General features: G+C 43.1%; 2 protein-coding genes across 8 annotated transcripts in view; both read right to left on the bottom strand.

Moving 5' to 3' along the window:
- CHRNB3 (cholinergic receptor nicotinic beta 3 subunit) overlaps positions 1-16,565 on the bottom strand; it is a 28,383-nt gene extending 11,818 nt beyond the window's left edge. For 3 of the 7 annotated variants that reach the window (XM_071424660.1, XM_071424659.1, XM_071424655.1), the window contains exons 1-3: positions 16,427-16,565; positions 11,772-13,178; positions 1,050-1,177 (exon numbers count right to left, since the gene is read on the bottom strand). In XM_071424660.1, coding sequence (XP_071280761.1) covers positions 1,050-1,092 — 43 coding nt within the window. In that variant the 5' untranslated portion in view covers positions 1,093-1,177; positions 11,772-13,178; positions 16,427-16,565. Of the gene's footprint in view, positions 1-1,049; positions 1,178-9,659; positions 9,813-11,771; positions 13,179-16,426 lie in introns of all 7 variants that reach the window. The other 4 variants (XM_071424653.1, XM_071424654.1, XM_071424656.1 and 1 more) reach the window with 4 other exon arrangements.
- Positions 15,466-22,268, bottom strand: THAP1 (THAP domain containing 1). Its single transcript, XM_071424661.1, has 3 exons — positions 22,035-22,268; positions 21,439-21,634; positions 15,466-17,464 (listed from the first exon to the last, which is right to left on the bottom strand). Exons 1-3 carry the CDS (start codon positions 22,103-22,105, stop codon positions 16,997-16,999), a joined length of 735 nt encoding a protein of 244 aa, XP_071280762.1. The 5' UTR covers positions 22,106-22,268; the 3' UTR covers positions 15,466-16,996.
- Positions 22,269-24,010: the final 1,742 nt, after the last annotated feature.

Below are 24,010 nucleotides of genomic sequence, written 5' to 3' on the forward strand. Positions count from 1 at the left end.
TATATGCAGCCACACACCCTTTGTGTCCGTGGGTGTGTATGACTCCCCCGCAAAAGAAAAGAGTGCCATTTCACAGCCCACATCTCACATAAAGTTCAGGTACCTAATGCTCCAAGGGGGTATAGTAGACAAGTGGTAAAGCTGGGTTCGGGGCTAGATATGTTGAATCTCATCTGCTGAGGAAGCCACGAAAAAGAGAAAAATACTTGAGGAGTCTCAAAAGGAAGAAAGTCAGAAGGAAGAAGATTGCTGCCTTTTTAAGAAAGCCTCAGTACTTGCACAAAGACAGTTTAAAAGCAGAAGTTATTAATGAGAAATAAGAAATATCATGTGGGAAAATAGCCTAACAGTTCCTTTGACCAAGCCCCACTTTATGGTTAAGCTAGATAAACCCATGGAGAAAATATTGAACAAAGTAGCACTGCCTTTGAAAAAAAGAAGAGAAGCAGCCATAGGACAGATACATTCCTGAATCTACCATATGATGGACTGAGAGGCAAAAACTGGGGAGCTCCCTGGCAGGTTAACATGCATTCGAGCATTCATGCACTGTCTACCATCTTCCCCCCCCCCCCAGTTTCCTGTCTCTCTCTGTGATCTGTCCAAGTAGCAGTTCCCCATGGGTGGAGGACAGGAGCTCTGGGGCAGAAAGTCTGCTAAACAAACGTGCAAAACACCCCAATAAGTACAGACAAGACACTTAGCCTTTTATCAGTTTGCCTGAAGCATTTCAGGTTTTCTCTTGGTGACAGAAATTCTCCCTTAATTCCCTTTCGCAGCCAGAAGTCAAGCTTAGGGTTTTTTGTTAATTTCTAGCCAGCAATTGCCCCACCACCAGTTATTAAAACCTAGTTGTCAAACTGACCATGGTTGCAACACAAAGGCAGCAACTGATACAACCCTCTTCTGCTACTCACACGGTGTTTAAAGGATGACCAAGGGAAGCCAGCATTCATCGTATCCCAGAAAGCAGCAGCTAACCGGCCAACAGAAAAAAAACCTGAACAACTGCAGCTCAGCTTGGAAGGAGAAGAAGAAATCACACCTACCTGAGTGGCTCAGACACAGCACAATGAGCACTAGGCAAAGCATGGGCACCACCGTGGCTTTTCCTTTAAATCTAATCTTCTGTTTCCATTAGCAAATTGGTCTCATCTTTGCAGGGAACTTAAACAATCTAGTTAAAAATCGAAGCAGGCAGTAGAGTCGGCAAGGCAAGGCAGCACCTTCCTAGCCTTATCTTGCCCTCATTATGACGCTTGGTAAATCACACTTCATTGATTTTCAGTCAGCTGTCACATCCCGTAAGCCTTAAAAAGGGCTCTGGGTCCTAAACTCTGACTGATCTCCTTGTGGCAGTATTTACATGGATACAAGCACTGTGGTCTAGGAGTATGCGAGAGGAAAGTCTTTTAAGGAGGAAAAATATCTTTTATGCTACTGCTGATTACAGCTGGGGAAAAGAAAAAAAACAGGCCACAGTTCAGACTCAAAGATAAATCAGATGCCTTAAAGATTATCTGTTTGTTCCAGCTGTATCAGTTGTAGAGGCAGATTCCCTACAGACCTAACTTAGCTTATTCCATGCTACATTTGCTGTTCTGGAGCTATAAAATGAATTTGGGGGGCAAAAAAATCCAGTAAGAAGTAAGTGGGAAAACAATGCTGATTTCTAAATTTATATCTCATACACAAAAGATCACAGGCAGTAGCACAGAAGTCCTTGCACAGTACTATCCACTGGCACAGCTTAACACAGTATGCTGCCCCGGGGTCTTGTGTTTACCAATGGGAGTGAGGATTATTTAGCCAGTTTCTCTGTAGTCAGGCCTCCGTCAGTGCCCCCCGCAGTGTTATCTCACACAAGGCTCCTTTCAGAAACCACCAGAAATTGGAAGTAATCACCAGAAATTGCTGATAATCAAAAGGGATGCAGGTTCCTCTTTTCCCATCCCCCTGACACTCCTCTGCTGAAGGATTATCAGGATCTTTGTTTTCTTCTCAAATGAGAGTTAGTTTGGCATATCTCTTGAAAGAGGACGTTTTCTCCTGAACTTTTCAAGTTTAAGGAAGAGGCATTCAAAACTCTTTTAGCTTGTCCCCAAACCCAAAACTCCTCCTGCTTTGATTATTTCATACTGGCTATTAAATTGCCTGCTGTCTTTTATATGGAAGCCTGGGGTTTTTTTCAGCAACACAGGGTACACTTCTGGCAGTGGTCCAGATTTTGGTATAGTCACAGGTTTTGTGATCCAGATTTGCCTTATCTAAAATCCTCACAGAGGATTGATAACTGGCAGCTGTAATCTTACCAGATTATTCATCTTGCTGTAATGAAAAATTTGCCATATAAGTGTGGTTCAAAGTCACATTGCAGCTGCAAGTAACATTCTTGTAGTGTCGTATCAACTTATTCATGCTTCTGTGGCCTTGCAGCCTACCGCATCCCCAGCTCTCAGGCAGGCCACTGGCAGCAACTCAGTGAGTTTGCTTTTTCCACTACTCTACTACACACAAGAAATCTGCAAGGGCCCTTCCTAGCTCCACAGTTTTGCCCCTGGTCACCTGGCAGGACTAGAGGAGCAGCTGGCTTCTTCCGCACCTTTCCTCATCGCAGATGCAGAAAGCCATGCAAAAACAAGAGTGCAACCAAAAAACCATCTTCAATGAAGTGTACTTTCAACACCAGCTGCTGTAACTTCTCAGTTTCCCTATTAGATCGACACCAGGCACAAGCACACAACTTCTTGAGCTACACAGGAAAGCTCCTTTTTTTTTAATGCTGTCTTCAAGAGAACAGCAGTCATTTGGCTAGAGTGGTGGAGACAGACAGCACCACAGACTGCCACAAAGCTGAGTCTAAACAAAATCATTCTGCCCGACACAAATTTTTCTGCAACAAGGTTACCACTTTAAAATGCTCTCTGCAGATTATCCCATACTTTCCAACATGTTTGTGGTCCTGTACAAGACTCATCACCCTCAGATCATCCATCCTTTAGCCTCATGACTGCAAGCCCCAGCCTTTGCCTATTGACACCTCTGATTGTAGTTACTGCCTGAGATTGCATTCAGGCATTGCTCTGGTAGGCAATATGAGAGACACTTGTTTCTCACAGGGCTTTAACATGCTGCCTTATGGCAATGGAGTTAATTTATTATCTGCCTACAGGAGTAGGCTTTTTGCTACTACATGATAGTTGCTTAGAGGGAAGTATGAAGTATGGTTGCATTACCGTTGCCCCCACCCACTGCCTAGACAGTGACAAGATGTAAGGACGAGGTTTGCCTTGTCATTGGCTTCCAGAGTTACCAGACAGCCAGAGGAGAGTATTAGAGACAGAAATTCTGTTTGCCTGTTGTTTTCTGTTCACAAGTCTTCATGCAGCCCTGCACTCCAACATTTTGGAAAGGGAGGTAGGCATGAATACTCCCATTTTGCCAAACGGGCCATGAAGCATAAGGTGCATCTATTCTGAGATAGCAAATTAATTCTTGGGCAGAACTCTGCTTGTGGCAGTAGCTGAGTAGCTATTCTCTATTGAGAAAATGTCTTTGCTTTTCCACAGTTTTCATGGGATTTGTAACTAATATGAGGCTGCAATTCCAGGCTGCAAAGAGCCATGCACAGCCTAGACACAAGCAACACTGGAGCTGGGCATCACTCTTTAGGCAGCAAAAATGCCAAGAAAAAGAGAAATCTACCTAGAGGCACAAATCCATCTGTTTGAGCACACATGGTTAATACTAGCAGCAACTGAAAACTCAAGGTTATGATGGACAGTCCTAAGCCATGTTACCTGAAGGCACCATGCAGTCAAGCATGGAAAACAGATTCCAAGGAAAGGTGACAGTGCTGTCTGGCAATCAGAGGGTGGGAAACCTGGATTAAAGTGAGAAGGATGGTGAAGGGGAAGGACATAGATGGGAGATGCTCTGAACCAGAACTCTGAGACTTTGTTTCAAAAACCCAGAGCCAAAGCAGAGTTTGCTGCACCCCTAGGTTTGTCAGCTCCAGGCAGGAGAAAAGAGAGATAAGGTAGCACTATGGAAGAAGAGACACCTTTTAGGTAGACGTGTCTTCTCCTCCCCAAACACATCTCATTTCCTGGTCCATGTAGGTGACATGCCAGAAGCCAAGGAAGGCCCACCTTGTGATGTCCTGGAAGCTCCCAAGGGAGGACTGAATCCATCTTGTCATGAACACTTGCCCATAGGAGGTGAGGGAGAGTTTCTGGAGAAAAAATGGGGTGGGAAAGGGCAGAATTCCTGGAATCTCATCTTTGCCCTTACACTTCTCAGGTTCTTTCTAATCTCAGTTCTGGCCAGCAGCAGACACCTCTCTTCACCCAGCAGCTTCTCAAAACATGTGCTTTCACTGGGCAAGAACAGAGCTGGTTTTAGCAGCTCACCAGTTATTTTTGCAGCACCAAACATTTCCACGTGCCAGATGGAACAGTTTGGAGCCAACGGTCAACCTGTCCATACATACTGTCCACTCTTCTCCAGCTTCCTATCCCTGCAAACGCCCTCCTTCTTGCTCATGGCTTGCTTGCCGGCCCCACCAAGCAAACCCCCACGCAGCCCTCCCTGCTGCCCTTTTCCCCTCTAATCCATCCCTCCTCCTCCACACACCCTTTTCTACCGCAGTTCCTCAGCACAGTCGCCACTTTCCTTCTCCACCTGGCCCTCCGCCTTTTCCCCCCTCGCTTTCCCCCCTCAGGCCGAGAGGAGGTGCTCTGGCCCGCTCCAGCCTTCCCGCGGCGCCGTGGCCGCAGTCCCAGCTCCCCGCCGTGGCAGGCCGCGGGCAGCGCAGGCAGCGCCGGAGGGGCCCGGCTGCTCCCGGGACTCCAGCCGGGCCGAGGGAATGCACACGGCTGCTGCAGTATTACACGCTGCGAGAGCTCTGTTGGGGAGACCAGAGTAACGTGAATACGTTTCATGGATGGAAATGTATGCGTTTGTCTCTGTATCGGCCAAGGAGAACGCACCAGCCAGCGCAGCAGGCTCAGAAAGGGCTGAGGGGAGCCCTTGAGGCAGCTGCCTCAACTGAATTCGAAAAAGTTGCACCCACGCAGTTGTTTCGGCGGTGATTAGGCTCTGCACGTACAGGGACAAGGGTTTGCAGTTAAAGAGTCGTTTCAGTCCTTGGTTTCCTTGGCACCTTGCTACCATGAGGAAAGCCCTCCCTGCCCTCCTTTCCGTTTCTACCACATCTATGTGAATGCAGACTTGAGATGGAGCTCAAGTCTGAGTCCCTATGCCTTCTGACATTGCAGAGTGCATGCAACTGCTCTGCTGCACATTGCTCTGCAAAAACCTCCCAGTGCTTCACCCGGCGTGGGACACGGGTCTTGGGGAGGTGCAGAGGCTCTTCATCACTGCACACGCATTAATATTTCTAATAAGTGGTGTGTCGCCTTTGGCATTAGAATCGTTGTTTTCCTTTTTCAGTTCTAACTTTACCATGAGGTCTCATTTAGGAGTGTCTGGCAGCACTGTGGTCACTTCCTGCATTTTGGTGACACTACCTAGCTTTGAATATGATAATTTTCAAATTTGTTCTGAGTTAATGACTGTAAACAAAGGTGTGGCTCAGCTCTGCCATTTTCTCAACTTTTCTTTCCATTTCATCAAGCTCATCTCTGCTTTCATAAATGCTCCTCGCAGCTCAAATTTTATCTGCAGCATCATGGACTTGCTGTTCAGATGTCAAGGCTTGGAATATTTCAGGGGTAAGCAAACAACTAGCAAGGATCAAGACTTTGCAAGATGCCAGAGAAAAATCTGCTTTAATGCCAACTGCTTCAGGAATGACAGAGGAACTTGGTTCATGCCTAACTGCATGAGCCTCTCAGCCTCTCATTTTCAATGGCTACACCTGCTGTCTAGAAGCCTTTATCCCAACACATGCAGTGCTCTATGACAAGAGGTTCTGCTTTCTCATTTTAATCGAATACAGGCTTTTTATCCCCAAGGCAATCATAAAATTTAAAGGGCAATTCTTGCTGCGTCTCATGGCCTCAATAAGCTGCATTACTCTTTGCACAGCTTTGTCCATTTCATACACTCCTCTTTGGATGTGACAGCTCCAATAAACAGCCAGAATGGTGGTAGCTGACAAATTTTCTTTTTGGAACTGCTCCATCTGGCATAGGAGGATGAGGGGCTCCCTTGAAGATATAGCAAAATTAAATGCTTTGTCAAAAATTAGATGAACTCTACAAGCTCTGTTCCTGCCCACATTTGAGGGCATTTGCTCTTTATGATCATTTGCTGAGTCAACTCAGATGGTTGTCCTGTGGGCCCACATAGTCCATGCAATCCATATAAGGTGGATTTTTTTAGCTTTAGAAATGTATCTTGACAGAGGTAATAATTCTGGACTGTCTAAAAGATGAAAGCAATTATCATGTTTCATTAGAAATGTTTGGAAGCCAATGCTTCTCTATGTCTTTCTTCATTATATTACTGTATGCTGTTGTGGTGCTGTTAGAAGCTGTTCTATTTTTACAGAAAATGCAGCAGCACTAATTGTCTCAGCCATACTCAGCCTCACAAAACTCAGGGTCCTATGATGTGCATACATTTTACTTCAGATCATTGCTGGCTACAAAGTAGAAACTGCTCTGGCAGCAGACCAGTCAACAGACCAGACCTCACCTCTGTCAAAGTATCACAAAACCACCTTCTCCATGGGAAAACAGTGGTGAGAGATTTTGCAAGGGGTTATTCATGTAATACTACCTGCCAACTCCTACCTGTCCTTCTCTAGGGTGTCACAGCAGGGCTCAGTCAGCTCTCTGCTGTTCTGAAGACTCCTGCCTGAAAGTTTGAACTGGGATGCGAGCCTTCTATCCAGAGATGCCTACTTGCCATGCTGAGTCTTATACTGTTAGGATTATTGCCAAATACTTCATAAGGAAAAATACTTATTCCTTCTAGAGGCTTCTTAAGATTAGATAGAAATGTTTACAGGTAGGAACCAAAGACACTATATGCAGGACCATCATTTTGAACACCAGTGATGTTTTGGGCTTCTATTTTCACTGATTCATAAACAAAGATAGTACACTTAAATGTAGACCTAGAAAACAACTTTCACATAACTTCCAGAATATTCCATCTATAATAACTTATTATATGAAGCATTATTGTCCTCTTGAATGTGTACCTATATGCTTAAAATTCCATGTTATCTACCCCTAGGTAGTTGCTTGCTATATCATGATCATGAATATGTACAAACAAAACCCCATCAGACTTCATGCCTGAGAGTACTGAGTGTAGAAGAAATAAAGGCATTTGGCATGCATGCATGATAGCCTATAGCCTCAATAGAACAGTTCTCAGTAATATCAACTAGCCTGGAACTATGGGAACAATTGATGTTAAACATGAGTGTAAACATAGCATAGCGTACCAGATGCTTTCACCAGATGCTTCATTCAGTTTCTGAATTACGTCAGACTATGCTTTTCATATAATTTGCAAAAATTAACCTTTGGGCAATATATAATCATAACAAAAGTGATGTGAAAGTAATGTTAGGTAGTAGAATGTCCTGTAATTATTTGCTAATAAGGGTTTTGTAATTATTTGGTATAATTTTGTAATTATGTGGTATAACCCATTCATATATCTTAAAACAGTGTAAGTTCATCAAAAAGATTAAAGTTATGAAACAGCAAACTGGAAGGTTTTGATACTTAAACCACTGTCTCTACTGGATGACATCTTTTATATCTGTCATTTGTTTTGCTTCTTACAAGCCAGAGAAGCTGAGTCAAAACCAAATGTTTACATCTTCACCTCACTAGAAAGCAAAAATTGATATGAAAAAAAAAGAAAAAATTAATATTACCTATAAAACATACAAAAACTAGTTTTGCATTTTCTATCACGTCAGAATATCCTATTTCCTCTAACTTTTAATGGCCTGCCTGTGTCTAGTCAGAAGAATTAACCTAAAGGTATTTAGGTAACCTCACCTGTTAGTAAACTGATGCTGGGTTGGAATAACTCCCTGAACTGGGAACAGAGTCTGACAATTTGTATATATTAGGAGGAAGTGGAACATAGGGGATAACAGCCAAAATGCTCTGCAGACTACTCACATGGTGCAGGAGAAATGGGCTGGGAAGATGTCCAGTTCTCCAACAGAAGGCTGGTAAATGTAGGGCCAGTTCCTGGCAAGATGATGGGGTAGAGTGCCAGGAGACAACTTGGCATGGTCCTCATAGAGCTTACAGAACAAATGCCATCTCCACTAAACTTCACAAAGGCTCAAAACCACCTTTTAACTGCCTCAAACCAAACTGGGCTGCTGTTCTCCTTCTCCACATTATTATCCTTGCATCTCTGCATGGGGGAAACTCTTCACATTCACTTTCAATGCAAGTCAGCTAATAGACCTGGTTTCATATGGTTTGTAATTTTTTGAGGCTTTCAGTAAGCCCAGAGAGCTTGATGCATTAACACCAGGTGCAAACAACATGATAATAAGTGAAATCAGAAGGAGAAATAAAAAGACTGCAGCGTTTAATTCAGAGTTTAATTTCTTTATGGGTAATGGGGATGACTATTTGCATAGGAATGCTATCAGGCACTTTACTCAGTCAGGTAAATAACCATTTATCATTGTAGCTGGATTTTACCTTACTGTGATCTGACAGCAGCAGCAGAGACTGCCACACTACTGTGAGCTCATCTCCTGTTGTGATATCGTAAGCAAGCACTTGGCAGCTGAAGCTACATATGACTTCATGACTTTGTTCCAAAAGAACAATGCTGCTTAGTCTTGTCTGAGACAATGAGGCTGCCACAGAAACTATCTTCTGCACAAAGCTGAGAAAAGTCCATGGTGGACTTCCTAATGATACAACACCATTTTCAGAAATTCAAAGAAGAAATTATGGTTTCAGCAAAGCTTTGCCCAAAATGTTCAGTTAGGCTTTTAACATTTCAGCACTAGCAGGTCTTCTACAGTTGATTTTTTTTGAGAGGTGGAGGGGGAAAGCTACATCAGTGTTGAGGACATTGCTCAGAAAACCCTCCCATCCCTTGAGAATTGCTAAGCTCACTTTTATATCTCTTATATATATGAATCAAGAGGCAAGCAGAATAAAAGCAAAACTCAGCTTGAAAGCACAGAGTGAAATCCATTAAAATATTAAGCAAGCATCCTCTTTCCTCAGGCCAAACTCATCCATTAACCCGAAGCAGTCTTCAGAGACATGCTTTTCATTCCAATGCTGTTTCCAACAGCCTTTTCCATTTTCATCTCTGTGGTAATTTTATAGTATGAATCAGCAAAAAGTTACCAGTCCATAAGAAGAGGTTACTGCCTCACCTTCTGAATTCAATTCCCTGTTCAATTGCTGACAAGCTCTGTAACTGAGTAGTCAGTTACAGTAGTCAGTGCTCATCATGCACAAAAGATCAGAAAATGTGTTGGAAAACACAAATGTTTAAATTCTGATAGTAATAGTAGAAAAAAAAAAGAATTTTTGTTAAGAGAGAAGAGCAGTGCTGTAGATGAGCAAGACGAGGCACACAAGGGACAGTCAAAGAAAATTATATACTGTTCGATATTATAAAAGATTTCTAGCAGGGAGAATAGTCTTACTTCTATACTTATATCACTGAGATGGATTTACCAGGCAGCAAGATTTTATGGCAATCCTACTGTGGAAAACAAGCAAGGACAATGCCATCTCCTGTATGTGTAAACTTCTGATTTCTTCTGTCTGAAGGAGTAAAAGGTGTTGAAGGATGCTAGGCTTTTATTTGGTGTAGGAATCCAGGCAGCACTGTGAACAACACAAGAAAGCACCATTTGCAGATATTTATTTAATTTCATTGGATCTTATCACTGAAGTCATATACATGTCAATAACCTGGTGGCTATTATATGAATCAAAAAATCCAAGTTCTAGCAACCTTAGTAGACAGGTCAAGAGGTAAATATCAATATTGATGGAAGGTTGGTTATCACCATAGTGGTACTATTAGGTTAAGCTTGCTTGAACATTTAAGTGTAAAATTTATTACATATGTATTTACAGTTTTTTTTGTTATATGAAGATATACCATGAGGAATTCCTGTCAGCTGATGACAGTATCAAAGAAAGGTAACTCCACTGATCCTATAACTGTGGTTTATGGATACCTATGTTTGACAAAGATCATTTCCAAACATGCTGTCTTCTTTAAGATGAAACAGCCACATGAGCATTCACTTGGGGGAATAGATGCTTCCTATTATACACAACTAAGAGATTTCCATGTTGTATTATCCATACTAAAGAACCTGCCCAGTTCCTCACCATGCTGAACACATAAACTCTGAGCAATTTCAGTCCCTTGTCATGCAAAAAAAAGAACACTAGTAAAAATATTTTCCTGTCTGAACTTAGAAAGAAAAAAAAAATTAAGATAAGAACTGAAAGTATATAATACAACAGGAATTGAGGTTATTGTTAAATAAATTCTTTTTCAGTCACCCAACACAATACCACAAATATTCTCCTGACAGCAACTCCTAGAATTCCTCAGATTAAAACTACCACCACAAAATCATAACATTGTATCAGCTCAGGACACCTAAGAGACAAGCCTGCATGATCAAACTTAAAATAGTTAGAATGAAACATTTATCAGTAAGGCCATTTTCTGTGGCCTGAGCTCACACGACCTCCTGTGAGAGCTGTAAGACTCCACCTTGCTGGTGCACAACCAGCTTGGGAATAACTCTTCCTTTAGATTTTCTTTATGTGCAGGCAGTATTGTTCTGGACCTGACAGCATCAGCATCACTGAAGTGATGAATGAAGGGTCTGATCCTATCAATACAAAATAAAGAAGAAGAAAAAAAACAAACCACACCAAAAAAGGGCAAGAAATTTAGACTGAGCTGTAAAAGTAGGCATCCAAAGCTTCCTTCTTTCAGAGTGAGCAGCTTGGTTATTATCACAAACCTGTAAGTTCAGGTGGAAGTCTAGGGATTTCTTAAGCCTTCCTCTTAATATAGTAAAAGTATCACCTCTGAAAGCGTCTTCCTTTCTGAAGACAAAAAAAAAAAAAAAAACCCAAAAAACTTTTTCTGCAAAATACATGTGTGAGATTCTGGAAAAGTATGAGAATGGGTGACTAACCCCTGCAATGGAGGAATGATGTGCTGAAGGAAGAATGTAAGGGAAAACAATGAATTGTCATAAGTAAGATGAAATTATCTCAGACAAGAGGGACTGGATAGAAAATTTTGCTTTAGGAATACAGCAGTATCATTCAGTCCTAAGATCCAGTAAACAGCTTTCCCTGAAATTAGTTGAGAGTAATGTTTTCCTGAGCTAACCAGGCCAATGTGGGAGGGTAGTGTTTATGTGACTCAGCCCAATATAAAGTAGAGAAAATAGATAACTCAAAAAATCAGCTTGGAAAACAGTAACTGGCCTGAGCTGAGTGTAACCTGCATATTTCTTCCCAGTGACTGTGAGGACACAGTGTCATGACACCAAGCATTTAGAGACCAGTAATGGGAATTTGAACAGTATATTTGAATTGTGATTCCACTGATATTGCAGCTGCTATATTGTGATTGTGCTTCAATGCCAGTAAATTGCTGTAACATTCTGCTACATCAAAGTCCTGGATATATCCATAAGAACTTGGTTAGAGAGTATTGGACTATGGCTGCAAGCTACTAAATGAGCCTAACACAAAAGAAGACAGAAGTACTGGAGGCAAGTCCTCCTCCTTTTTCTGGATTACCTGTCCCAGGTCATTGAATTGAAGAGCTTCCAGTAGAAAGTCACACATCTTTCACAGCCTCAAATACTGGAGCATTGGTTCTTCTACAGATGATGAGTACAGCCTCAGATTCTGCATCTTTAATGAAACCTGAAAGGAAGTGGGAAGCCTGCCTGATTTCCTCAAGTTATCCATGAATTTTTAAAAAATCAAATCAAACCAAACCAAACCAACAAACAAAACAAACCACAACAATGAAAAAACCACAACCCCCAGCACCACAACCACCACCACAACGACAACAAAAATCAAACCAAACAAACAAACAGTCCAATGACTGGTCTGATAGCATTCTCCATACTCATCCCAAACTAAAAGACACCTGGAACCAATTAACAGGAGAGGACAATCACTTTTCACAAGTTCCCGAATGTGTGAGTCCAGGCTCTACAATCTGTTTGTCTCCTTTACAATAGGAAGAAGCATCTACAGGATTATCAATGGCTAATTTTGCATAACAAAAAGCCTGATACTCAATGTTAAATGAACTAATAGGGGCAAGACTGTGGACAGACTTAATTAATAATTTAATTATGACAGTGTAATGTAACTATTCTCAAGAGAGGTACTTGAACCTTTCCTTCTCAGTAACTGATTTAAATGCTTTCTTTAATTTAAGAATATTTAAGATTACTTTCTTTGGCAACTGTTTCAAGTGAGTCATAGTGGATTAAACAGCAACTTTGCAACACATTTTTTTGCCCACTTTTAACATCTTTCAGCCTATATAACACTGTAAGGTCTTCTGCCAATTTTGTGCAATAAAATACTGCAGTTTTATCAAATATCTCTATATAAACTAAAATTTGCATTGAACAAGTGCAAAGGGAAATCTCTAAGAGCAATTGCTGTAATATTTTTAAGTCACATATCCTGTTTTTCTCTTTCTCATTTATAAACAAATCATTATTGTGGCAGAATGTGGTAAATAAACTGCTGTGCTTAAAACAGCAGGAGTTACATACCTGAACTTGCAGTCATCAACATGCTTCAGCAGATTGTGTTTTGATGGTTAAAATTAGACTATAGCTCACCCCATTCCACCCTGCCAAAGCCACCTGATGAAGGTGTAAGCTGTCAGGAAACAGATAAAGCTACAGACTAAAACCTAAAACAGACCTCATGAAAGAAAGAAAGCAAGAAAGCAAAAGAGCAACTAGAAATAACTACCTGGATCCAGAAAAGCAAATAACAGGAGGAGTCCCTTGGAAAGCATTCAGAAACTGTTAAGGTTTTGTTTTACCCAATCGACTATCTTCCTTTCCTTCTTCCTACATTCAGAGTGGGATTTGCTTTGCACTTTCCTCAGCTGCAAGAGAAATTCTTCACGATTCACACAGGACACCAAGGCCTTAAATCCTAACAGAGCTGAAGGAAAACAAAATGTCAGCAAGACAGAAGATTTCTTGGACATGTTATTTTCATTAATTTGCTGCTATAGTTTTTAAGACCACACCAGTGACAACATAGACAAGATGGTAACTGGAAATGCAAGAGTAAACAGAGTGGTGACAAAGAACTCCCTCAGCATGACAAGAAGTGATTCAAGTATTTAGCTATTAATTAAAAAACCTCTTGTGCTTGTAAAGTCCCAGTTAGATTAGACAGGGAAATCTAATACTTTATAGAGGTGCAGAAGATAAAAAGCAAACATTGCACATAGATCAGATACCCTGCTGCAGCAAAAGGGGAATTGGGGCAACAGGGAGAAGTAAGTGAAGTGGCATTGAGTCAAAATGTAGGGTACTCCTTCACTGCCTCTGTAGTAGCTGTATTTTATAAGTATGTTCTTGGCTTTAGATGTAACTGACTTCTGCAAACTCTCTCCTCTTTATCGCATATTCTTCACTTCTCTTCCCACCAGTTTTCTTTCAATACAATTGCTACTCAGCAATTCAACTTCTGCTTAGAAGTGACTCCAATTCCTATCTGTTAAAGCATCTGCCCATTTCAAAATAAATATTTCTATAATTTAATGATGGAAATTTTTTGCCAATTTTGCTATTTTCTAACTCACTTGAATTATTCAGTTTGTAAAATAGACTTCAGTGAAGTGCATTTAAACACATGTCAGCTACTTCACGTACACTTGAACAACCACATGCCATTCTACAATTACAACCTCTGCTTTTTAACTCCCAATCACATCTTTTCAGAGATGTTTACGAAATTGGCGCTAATGCAGGTACCAGTTGTGGCCAATGCAAACAGTAACTGTTGCAGACCTCCTTAACAGATGATTGCGTGGATGTACCAGATCCCAAAAGGAGAGGAAATTTTAACACATGCTAGTAGAACATATTGTGCTTATTAGCTAGAATTATTTTCCTAGCCTCACCAGTAGCAGAGAGCCTTCATCTTCTCTTTCTATTCTGCTACTACAGAAGAGAGATTGTGAAAGAGTGAGGGACAGGGTGCAGCGCATAAAAAGTCAACTGCTAAAAGAGAATCAGTTGATTCTGTACCAGTCTTTTCTCCCCACTTTAGAGCTCTGTGGTGCTGAGAGCCCTCATATGTCTACTAAAGTCCACACTTAGCCCAGACATGACTACATCAGGAGTTAACACGACTTTTTTTTTTGCAAGGAAAAAAAAATAGCTGCTGCAGGAGCAATTCAAGCCTGTTATCACAATAGGCTGCATCTCTTCTTAGTAATATCATCTGCTAAGAGGAAAGGAAGATAACTGAGCAGCAGTCCCCTCTTCAGCATATTACTTCTGAAACTGTCCAGACAAGGAATAATGAACCCCCTCAATAGAAGAAACATTTATGAGTCAGCTGTTAAATCAACTTCACCAATGCAAACAGCTTAAAGGCACAAGGACTCCACACACCAACCATGTATCAGCCATCTACCACTGTACCTAAAATTTAACTTGCAGACATAGTTTGGTTTGGCTGCTTCCCTGAAGGGTTATGAAGTTAAAACACACAAAGGAAGGGCCCAACAAACACAGCAGCCAGAGCATAAGGTGGGGGGGAAACAGGGAAGCATGGCTCAGGTGGAAGGAAATGGTCTGAACATTCAGAGTAGGAAGCTACCCATGTATTTTCAGAAGAAGCTGACATAATGCTCATTGCACTCAGAGGATTTATTTCTCCTCATGCCCTGCTTTTGGCCCTGTCTTTAACTTCTATCAGGTATGGTACTGTTGGCCCTCTGCTGCTTCTCCACTACAAGCCAAACCTCCTGCTTTAGTGAGCTGAAAGTGCCACACAGAAGGGTGCAGCCAGCACCTCAGTCACCTCCAGAGAACTGGAGAACATAAGAAGGGTGGTGGTGAGAGTACACAACCAAGTGCTGGGGTGCAGAGCCGGGTGGCAGGGGGTGTGGTATTGCAGTAATGCACTGTGCTTCAGGAAGTCACACTTGAAATTCCTGCAGAGTAAGAAGAGAGGGTTTTCTGCAGAGAAAACAGACACAATCTGCTATCTGGCACTCATGCCAACAGCATAGCAACAGTTTTTTAAACGTCTTTTCCTTGTCACTTTTGAATTTTACCAATTTTAAACACTAAGTGTAACAGCAGCAAGGCTTGGGAGCCCAACCGCTAAACAAGGAAACTAGTAGAAAATAAAAATTTAAAATGTCAAGACAATTTTGGCAAAATCCTGGGAAAAGAGAAGAGAGAGTAATTAAAAATATAACACATAATTTGCTTTTCAAATTTTTAATTAGGTATAATAAATGTACACAAAAGGAAGCACTGGCATTTTTGTTCATTTTAAGTGTATGAAATGGTAGGGAAAATAGACACATGGCATGAGTGAGGTCAGAAGTATCAAGACTGGTTTGAAATATTTCAAAATGTCATGCTAACAGGATATTAAGGGAAGTTTTTAAAGCCATCATGAACAAGGCTTATTTAACATCAGAGCTAGAACCCACACCACATACAAGTTTGACACAGACTGAGAAAAGCAAATTTCCTCATGTCTTGTACATCCAGGAATTTCAGCTGTGAAGCCTGCATTAGGGTTAGCCATTTTCTCTCGTTTTCAATGAGTTTGTTGACTAAATAAATTTTTAGAAAGTGCAAACTGCTGCACTACTTTGTCATGCTAAATCTACTAGAAAGAGTCTTAATAAGGCTGAAGAAGAGGCAGCAGCATTTGAGATATTATAAACCAGTCTAGCACCAAGCAACTCCAAAGTCTAGTTCCCTATCTGCCCTTTGGTGGATGCCCTTTGGGGAGTGAAAAAAAGGAAATAAAACCACTGTATACTGCAAAGCCATAAAAGCCTGACTCCCTGGATGAAGAACAAACTTACTTAATTTCCTGAAGCTACACATGTTGACATGCGAGTTAATTTCAAAACGAAGGACAACACTCTACCAGTTACAGTGTTAATGGGAAGATGACCCTACAACATACTGGGACTGTATATTACCAGTGTCCTTTTGCAAGCAGTCACTGTAAACAGTCTTAATCATCCTGCCAACAGTAACATACATGTTCAGTTCAGCCCTGCACTTCAGGATTATTTTTAAGTGCCCTCAAAACAAAAGCTGCTTCTACAGGTCTTGTTAGCTATGCTAATGAATTCTTCTCATCGCCCTCAAAACACTCATGTGGTGAACAGTTACTCCAAAAGAAGAGGTTCATTTACATACCTCACCCAAAGGGATCCAGGAATTACTTTTTGCAGTTCTTCAAATGCATAGCAAACTGAAGTTGGAAGTTTTCCCAGACTGAAATGTGCATCTTAGCTATCTTTCTGCAGCGCTTGCACATGTTAGCTGACCTAATTCTGTTCTTTCTAAAATCAGTGAAAACTACCTACTGGGGATTACCAAAGCCAACATTAGAAGTCTTGACAAAGCACTAGGTGTACAACCACCTAAACTTCATTCTCACCCAGATTCAGTTCCCAGCCCCTGTAAGCATGAGACAGACACTGTAAAAAAAGTAAATTTCTATGTGTCTTCAATCTTGTATCTTTTCCTTCTGGAAGCAATTAATATTTTGTAAATTCATTGCATATTCTAATTCTGAGATACTTGCATCTTCAATATATTAAAAGTATATCAAACTGAAATGACAATGAAGAAAAAATATTATCTTATTTGTATGACTGCTTAATTACTGTTTTAGAATTCTGGAAAGTCTTACAGAATTAGAAAGAATTTCGTTTTTAAACTAAATTTCTTGGCCTACCAAAGTGAAAACTATGTTCGTGACTCTTAGGCAGGTACTTCTACAACTTCAAAATAGTCATTAGGCAGAATCACATAGCCTTTTCCTGCCAATATGTCTTTTTCTTTCTGAAACTGAACAATCTCTCTTAGTTTCTCAATTTGTCTTTCCTGACGCCGGCACCGCTGTTGCGCTGTCTTGAGCTTCTTCCGCAGTTTTTCAACCTGTTCCTCCAGCTGTTGAATTCTTTTCCGCTGATGGACTGTATCCTCGACAGTGTAGTTATGATCGCAAAAAACAGCAAGATTGCTGGGGGTCTGAAGAGGGGGCATCAATAATCCAATACTGGGATCTACAAATCTGGCATCTATTTGAGACAAATGAAAAGAAGGAGTTGATGGAGATTGTGGTAGTACTGGAGCTGCTGGTGGTGGTGGTGGTGGTGGAGGCGGTGGCGGCGGTGGCAGTGGAGGAGGTGGCAGTGGATCTTCTGGCTGCTCTGCAAATTCTTCAGACTAGAAAGAACAAGACAAAAAATGTACATTTTCATGCTAAACATTGTTTGCAACACAACTCCCTTATTACAGCCCCAGAATAACCTAACAACCAGGATTTAAACAAATAAAATAAATTTCAAAGACACAATTTTCAAAACTGGCAAACGTTTCTGGGCCTGCTCTGTCTGGCTTCTCAACTGGACATATTTTTAACCAGTTTCATTTTAAGGGCTCTTTGAAACTCAAGCTCTTATGTCTAAATAGGTTTTATGAATTACCTAAGAAGCAAGAACACAGACTACAGTTCCGTAAAACGGAGTTCAGATGACCTAGCAACTCATTGCTGCCATCCCATCCCCCTTTGTCCCTCCTCCTTTCTGCTGCATCATACCACTACATAATTGAACCTACCAGCTAATCTAATCAAAAACACATCAGAAGCAGACAATCTTCTGCTGAGGTAGAATGAGGGCTAACTACTGAGCAGGCTGACACAGCAGAGAGATAGACACAGTAAGACCAATCTTCTCAACAACTGGGAGGGATTCTTAACAGGTTTTGGGCTGCAGCTTAAGGGTTTGGTTAAAAGAGACATCATGAACCAAAATAAACAGGTCTTCAACAGCAAAGCAGCCTTCTCATCCTTGGTATTTACTTTTTGCTCAAATATAATTGCTAAAATGGCAGAAAGCTATTATATCTCCAACTATCACTGCATAAATTTTCTGTCCATTATTAAATGTCAAAGCAATGCAACAAAACGTACGACATACACCTGTCTTGATATGTGGAAAAAGTGAGAATCATACATTTATAGAATGGTTTAGGTTGGAAGGGACCCTAAAGATCGTCCAGTGTCAACACCCCTCTGCCATGGGTAGGGACACCTTTCACTAGACCACATTACCCATCTAACCCTTGAACACTTCTAGGGACAGGGCATTCACAGCTTCTCTGGGCAACCTGTTCCAGTGCCTCACCACCCTCACAGTGGAGAATTTTTACCTAATATCTAATCTAAACATGCCCTCCTGCAGCTTAAGGCCATACCCTCTTGGCCTGTCACTACCTGCCCTTACAAAAAGGTCCCTTTCCAGCCTTCTTGTAGGCCTGCCTCCTTTAGATTCTGGAAAGTTGCTGTGAGGTCTCCACACCACTTTCTCTTCTCCAGGCTGAACATCCCCAACTTTTTCAGCCTGTGTCTCTAAGACGGGTGCTCCATCCCGCTGGTCATCTTCCTGGCCTCCTCTGGACTCATTCCAGCAGTTCCATGTCCTCCCTGTGCTGGGGCCCCAGAGCTGGATGCAGGGTTCCAGGTGGGCTCTCCCCAGAGCAGAGCAGAGGGGCAGAATCCCCTCCCTCCCCTGCTGCCCACACTGCTTTGGATGCAGCCCAGGACACGCTTGGCTCTCTGGGCTGTGAGCTCACACTGCCAGGTCATGTTAAGAAACAGGACTACATAGCTGGCAGATGGAATGGACAGGGGAGAAGCACAGTTCTCCCTTTTGGCAGCAGCAAAATATCAATTGGCTCAACTCCACTGCAGAGTTTTTTTGCAGATAAAACTGCAGGTTTTATCACATTGGTCTTGATAGGTCCACTTGTACAGGTCAGGACAACACAGATTCATTTGAGTATAGGCCAGAGCAGAGAATCAGATTTTTTTTCCTCCCCAAAAGAATCCAGTATAATTCAGAAATGCTTCTATGCACATGTTGATTGAAAAAGCACTGTTGAAACCAAAGAGCTTGCATATTGCCTATTGAAAAGAAAGCTTAAAACATTCTCAATAAAAGAGGCACTGAAAAAAATATCTACCTACCCACCTATTGCCAACACTATTAGTACAAAGAAAAGCATAAGGACTGGGAAAACATTGGTTTTAAGAACAGCCATTGATTTTAAGAACAGCCAACAGTCCTCACCATCAAAATATCAAGCTCATCAGATCTGAAGGTCGTATCATTAACTTCCCTGACTTAACATACAAGCAAGATAGATGTGTGGGTGTCTACCTGTCCCCTATACAAACTACAGCTTGGCAGACAGTAACTGAAAAGGCAGTTTGGTGATTGGTATTGAAGAAAAGATTGGCATTAAAGGGAAGTTTAATATGCATTCAAATATAACTGACCACATGAAAGTACAAAATCAGCCAACTACCAGCCTTATTTATTTATTTCTCATTTATAAAAAACTGCTGCTGTCAGCATACCTAATTCACATATGAATATTCTAAAGAGCTTGACCCTATCAGCTGTCACTATCAAATTTTTCTACTAAAAAAACCCTACAAGGCAAAGATAGAGCTAGCAAAAAGAAACTCATTCTTGCTAGAAACAACAGCAAAATCAGATCACTGCTGGACTGCTGAATTCACAGAGACTTCTATTTGAAGCTATAGAGCATACGCTGCCTCTATATACAAATTATTATTGTCACGACATATCACAGAGAACAGATCTTTGGTATCTCTGTGACATCATTAATGACTTCTAACTATTTCTTCTAGTCAACAAATACTTCTTCTAAGACATAAGAAAAAGTTACATAGTGTGAAAGATAAAAATCTGTATTTCAAAATCCACGTGGATTCAACTCCAAAACAACCACAATTATTCTTTGTTATTACATTGTTACTTGAAGATATGTGGCAGTTTATTCAAAAGTGCCATGGAACAAATAAAAATAGAACTGAATCCTTCAGAATTAAAAGGCACTCACTCTTCTGTGTTTTTGTAGATCCAGGTATGACAGCGAAATTGGGAACGTGGCTCACTACTAATCCTGCTGCACCAACAGTACTTTTGCAGACTACCCTATACACCCATTCAGCTTTCAGACTGTAAAAAAATTTGCAAGTATTTTACACACAACAAAGAAAATGTGTATTTCACAGATAAGCAAGGAAGTGTAATCAAACAAAAAACACAACCATATTTCCCTGTAACTTGTCTGTCTCCTTGTTTACATTCTGTTTATATTCTCTTCTGTGTTATTAGCCACTTTTCATTTTTCAAATGTTTAGCCTTTTTATTTCTGCAGCACTCCAATATTGTATATAAAGAGAAAAATTGAACAAGAAAAAGTCTGAGTTTTCTTCTGTGCACTTCATCCCATTTAAGTCTTTTGCTCCCCAGACCTACTCTAGCTACCACTGTCTCCTTTGCCATTTCTCTATGGCAGAGCAGTAAGAGATCAAATATTTTATATCCTTTAAAGGAGTTTAAAATCAATGTTTTTCATTCTTGTCTTGAAGTTATTACATCAAGAAGTAAGAACTCATAAGTAACTTGCATCTCACAGTAAATTGTTCTAGTGGCACAGTGAAGGGAATACCTCACTCAGAAGACTCTATCATCAGAAGTCAGGGACCAGTATGGCTTTTGAAAACAATGTTAAGGAAAGACAAAGGTGCTCTCAGGACAGACAGATAGCAGGTACAGGTAAGGTTCTGCTGCTCATTTTAACTTTGCAAAGCCAAAGCGCAGAGCTCTCTTAAAGAGGCCAGTTAAGTTTCACAGTTAACATCCACTGTATTTTCAATGCTAGCAGTAGCCATCAGCCATGGGAAGAGAGTAAGTACCATTTGCAAACATTAATGAAGGCTCTCTCAGACTCTGAATATGCAAGAATTGCTGTGGAACAGTTTAACTACAGGGTAATACCTTCTTACTTTGTTGCCATTCCATTTAATCAACACATGGATGCTGAATTAAATGGACACATGAGCAGGTGAAAGCCAATGCCTGCCTGTACAACACTTTGTGCTCCAAAGCCTCAGAGAGCCTCAGAGAAAAGAAGCACAGCTGTTGCAGGTATTTTCAGTCACCACAGTCCTCCTGGTCACCCCAGGGATACAGGCTCAGCATCCTGCCGGCCTTCATCCTTCCCAGCCTGCATCCTCTCCCTGCTCGCTGCCCTGCCACTCTGCAACCAGTGACATGCACGACACGTTCTGGCACCTGCAGCCATGGGTGCTTTGGGTTTACCTTTTCACCAGGTTCAGTGTAACAGAAAATTGTGGGCACAGCATTCTCTTTTAGGAGCTTGTTATTGCATTCCCTCTTAAAGCAATCGGGGGTAAAGTGTTCTGAGCAAATGCTGCTGTACTTCGTCGGCTTGAAGTTTTTCCTCTTAACAGCAGCTTCCCACTTCTTGCAAAGATCGGGTCTTGTAAGAGGGAACCTGCAAGCAAGAGGCACTTTCAGCTTTTCTGGAAAGCTTTATAACCGGAGCCAAAACCTTCCTGCCCTCCATCGGGGGGGGGTGGGGGGGGGGGGATGAGGTTTCAGGTGGCTCTCGCTCTGCAACAGGCGGCTCAGAGGGTCCCGTCCCTCGGCTTTCCCCAGGGAGACGCCGGGAGGGGCGGGCGAACAGACACGCCCGCCCGCCCGTCCGTCCGTCCGTCCGTTTGTCTGTCTGTCTGTCTGTCTGTCTGTCTGTCTGTCCGTCCGTCTGTCCGTCCGTCCGCACCCGCCCGCTCACGCGCTCCCTCCCCCGCGGCTCCCCGCGATCCTCGCGCGCGCGGTCCCGCGTTGGCCCCGCCCCCCGGCGCGACCCCGCCCCGGCGCCCGCGCGCGCTCACTTGTGGAAGGAGATGGGCTTCTCTTTGTCGTATCGGTTCCGGCAGCGGTAGGCGGAACAGGACTGCACCATCCCGCCCAACCCCACGCCCGCCGCAGCGTGGCCTTCGTGGGGACGGACGAGCCGGCGGGACGCTGCGAACTCACCGCCGGCCGCCCATGCTTCCCCCGCCTCCCGCAGCCCCCCCCCGCGCCCGTGGCCCTCCGGAGAGGGACGGAAACGGGACGCGCGGCCTCTCCCAACTCCAAGATGGCGGCGCCAGCTTCAACGGAACCTCTCGCGGTAGCGGCGCGCACCGCGCTCCGCCCACTGGGCGCGTCGGCGCGCAGGGTGGGGGCGGGGCCTTGTTCAGCAGGTTCGCCAATCCGGCCGCTTCCTTTCCCCTGCTCCGCCTCCTTTTCGGGCCCGTGCTCCGCCCACACCGCACCCACAGCTGGGCCCGTGCTCCGCCTACACCTCACCCACAGTGCTGCCACACCCCGCACCCACAGCTGGGCAGCGCCGCTCCCCTCCACACCCCGCACCCACAGCTGGGCATCGCCGCCCACACCCCGCACCCACAGCTGGGCAGCACCGCCCACGGCCTGCACCCACAGCTGGGCAACGCCTCCGACCCCGGGACCGTGGGCTGCGCCACGGTCCTTCCTTCATCAAGGGGAGCCTGTCAGGGCTTCCTCCGGCCGCGCCATGCCCGAAGTTCTGGCCGGGGATGGTTGTCCCAGCCGGCAGGCAGGGCTGCGGTCGGACGGACGAGTGTGCACAACGCGGCTGTCACAGGGACAGGAAGAAGCTGGCGCTGTGAGCCCCGCGGGAGGTTCAGGCTTTTTTCGGGGAGAAAAATAAAAAAATTAAAAATAAATGAGGAGCGGGGGAAAGGCAAAAGAAAACAACGGGAAGACCACATTGCCATAACACACAGTTGCATTAAGGACGTGTAAAACAACTCCGTGTCACTCACCTAAACGTAGTTTGCAGGTACATCAGCAAACAGTAGATAAATCTCTCAACAAATCGATTTGTTGTTACAAATAAGTTTATTTCGAGCAGTTTCGACATGTTCCCATTCTGTGGGCTCACTTTTGAACTCTGCATTTGATCAACAACTAAAACCGTCCTACATAAGTGACAGTTTTTGTATAGGAATGACAAAGTAACCCACCTTTAGGGTCACCCCAGTCAAGTGTAACATTATATCTAGAAATTCACTGACAATGACCCCAGACCCAAGTGAGCCTCCATGGCTTTTTCTCTGATCCCACAAAGATCATAATTTTCTCCTCAGCCTACTTTCCCCCTCTACACTTGCTTTGTGAGGGAAAGAAAAGAAGGTTTATTTGCCTTAGCTTGGAGGCTGTGGCTTCTCTTCCTAGACAGCTCTCTTTGCCCAGCTGATGGAAGGTACCAGTCACTGCAATTTGCTTGTCCAGGAATATGACAGAAAAGCCTGTACAGCAGCTTCAGCAATACTTCCACAAAGTGACTTGCATGAGCTGTTGTCAGTACTCAGTGTTGGCTGAGCACTGTTAGCTCTGCTCCCTCTCCTGCTAGGTCAGCCAAGAGACAAGGAAACCAAAATAAGCTCTTTCTAGCACTACCTTCCTACCAAGAAAAACATGCTTACTCCTCTCCTCTCCATGTGAATGCCTCTGTCCCTGACCTTTGCCTGATGACTTTCTTCTCCCTCACATCCTCCTGCTGCCAGTTTTCTGGGCAGCAATTCTGCCACAGTCTCAGGGACCAGAAAGGCTAGGCTGTCCCATGGCAAGATGAGCTAGGGGTGACCAGAGCCAAAGCCCAGGTTCATCAGCCTGGACAGAGTCCTGCAGCACAAGAGCCGGGCAGACACTAATGGACACACCCACACAAGGTGAGGTGATGAACCAGGTACAAGGTCCGCCCAGGTAATTCAGGCAGGAGCAGCAGGAGATGGTGCCAGTAACAGAACTGGAAACACAGGTCCAAGGTTCACCCAGGAGA

This window comes from Agelaius tricolor, unplaced genomic scaffold, assembly GCF_023055355.1.
Source record: "Agelaius tricolor isolate 1412-34295 unplaced genomic scaffold, bAgeTri1.0.p SCAF_4, whole genome shotgun sequence".
In the NCBI taxonomy this organism is placed as follows: domain Eukaryota; kingdom Metazoa; phylum Chordata; class Aves; order Passeriformes; family Icteridae; genus Agelaius; species Agelaius tricolor.

What these genes read in the sequence shown, in the direction of transcription:
- THAP1 (XM_071424661.1), bottom strand. Translation starts at nt 22,105, where the DNA reads ATGGTGCAGTCCTGTTCCGCCTACCGCTGCCGGAACCGATACGACAAA. An exon ending in AAGCCCATCTCCTTCCACAA is followed by an intron (nt 21,635 to 22,034) that starts GTGAGCGCGCGC and finishes TCTTGCTTGCAG; the next exon opens with GTTCCCTCTTACAAGACCCG. An exon ending in ACACTGAACCTGGTGAAAAG is followed by an intron (nt 17,465 to 21,438) that starts GTAAACCCAAAG and finishes TGTTCTTTCTAG; the next exon opens with TCTGAAGAATTTGCAGAGCA.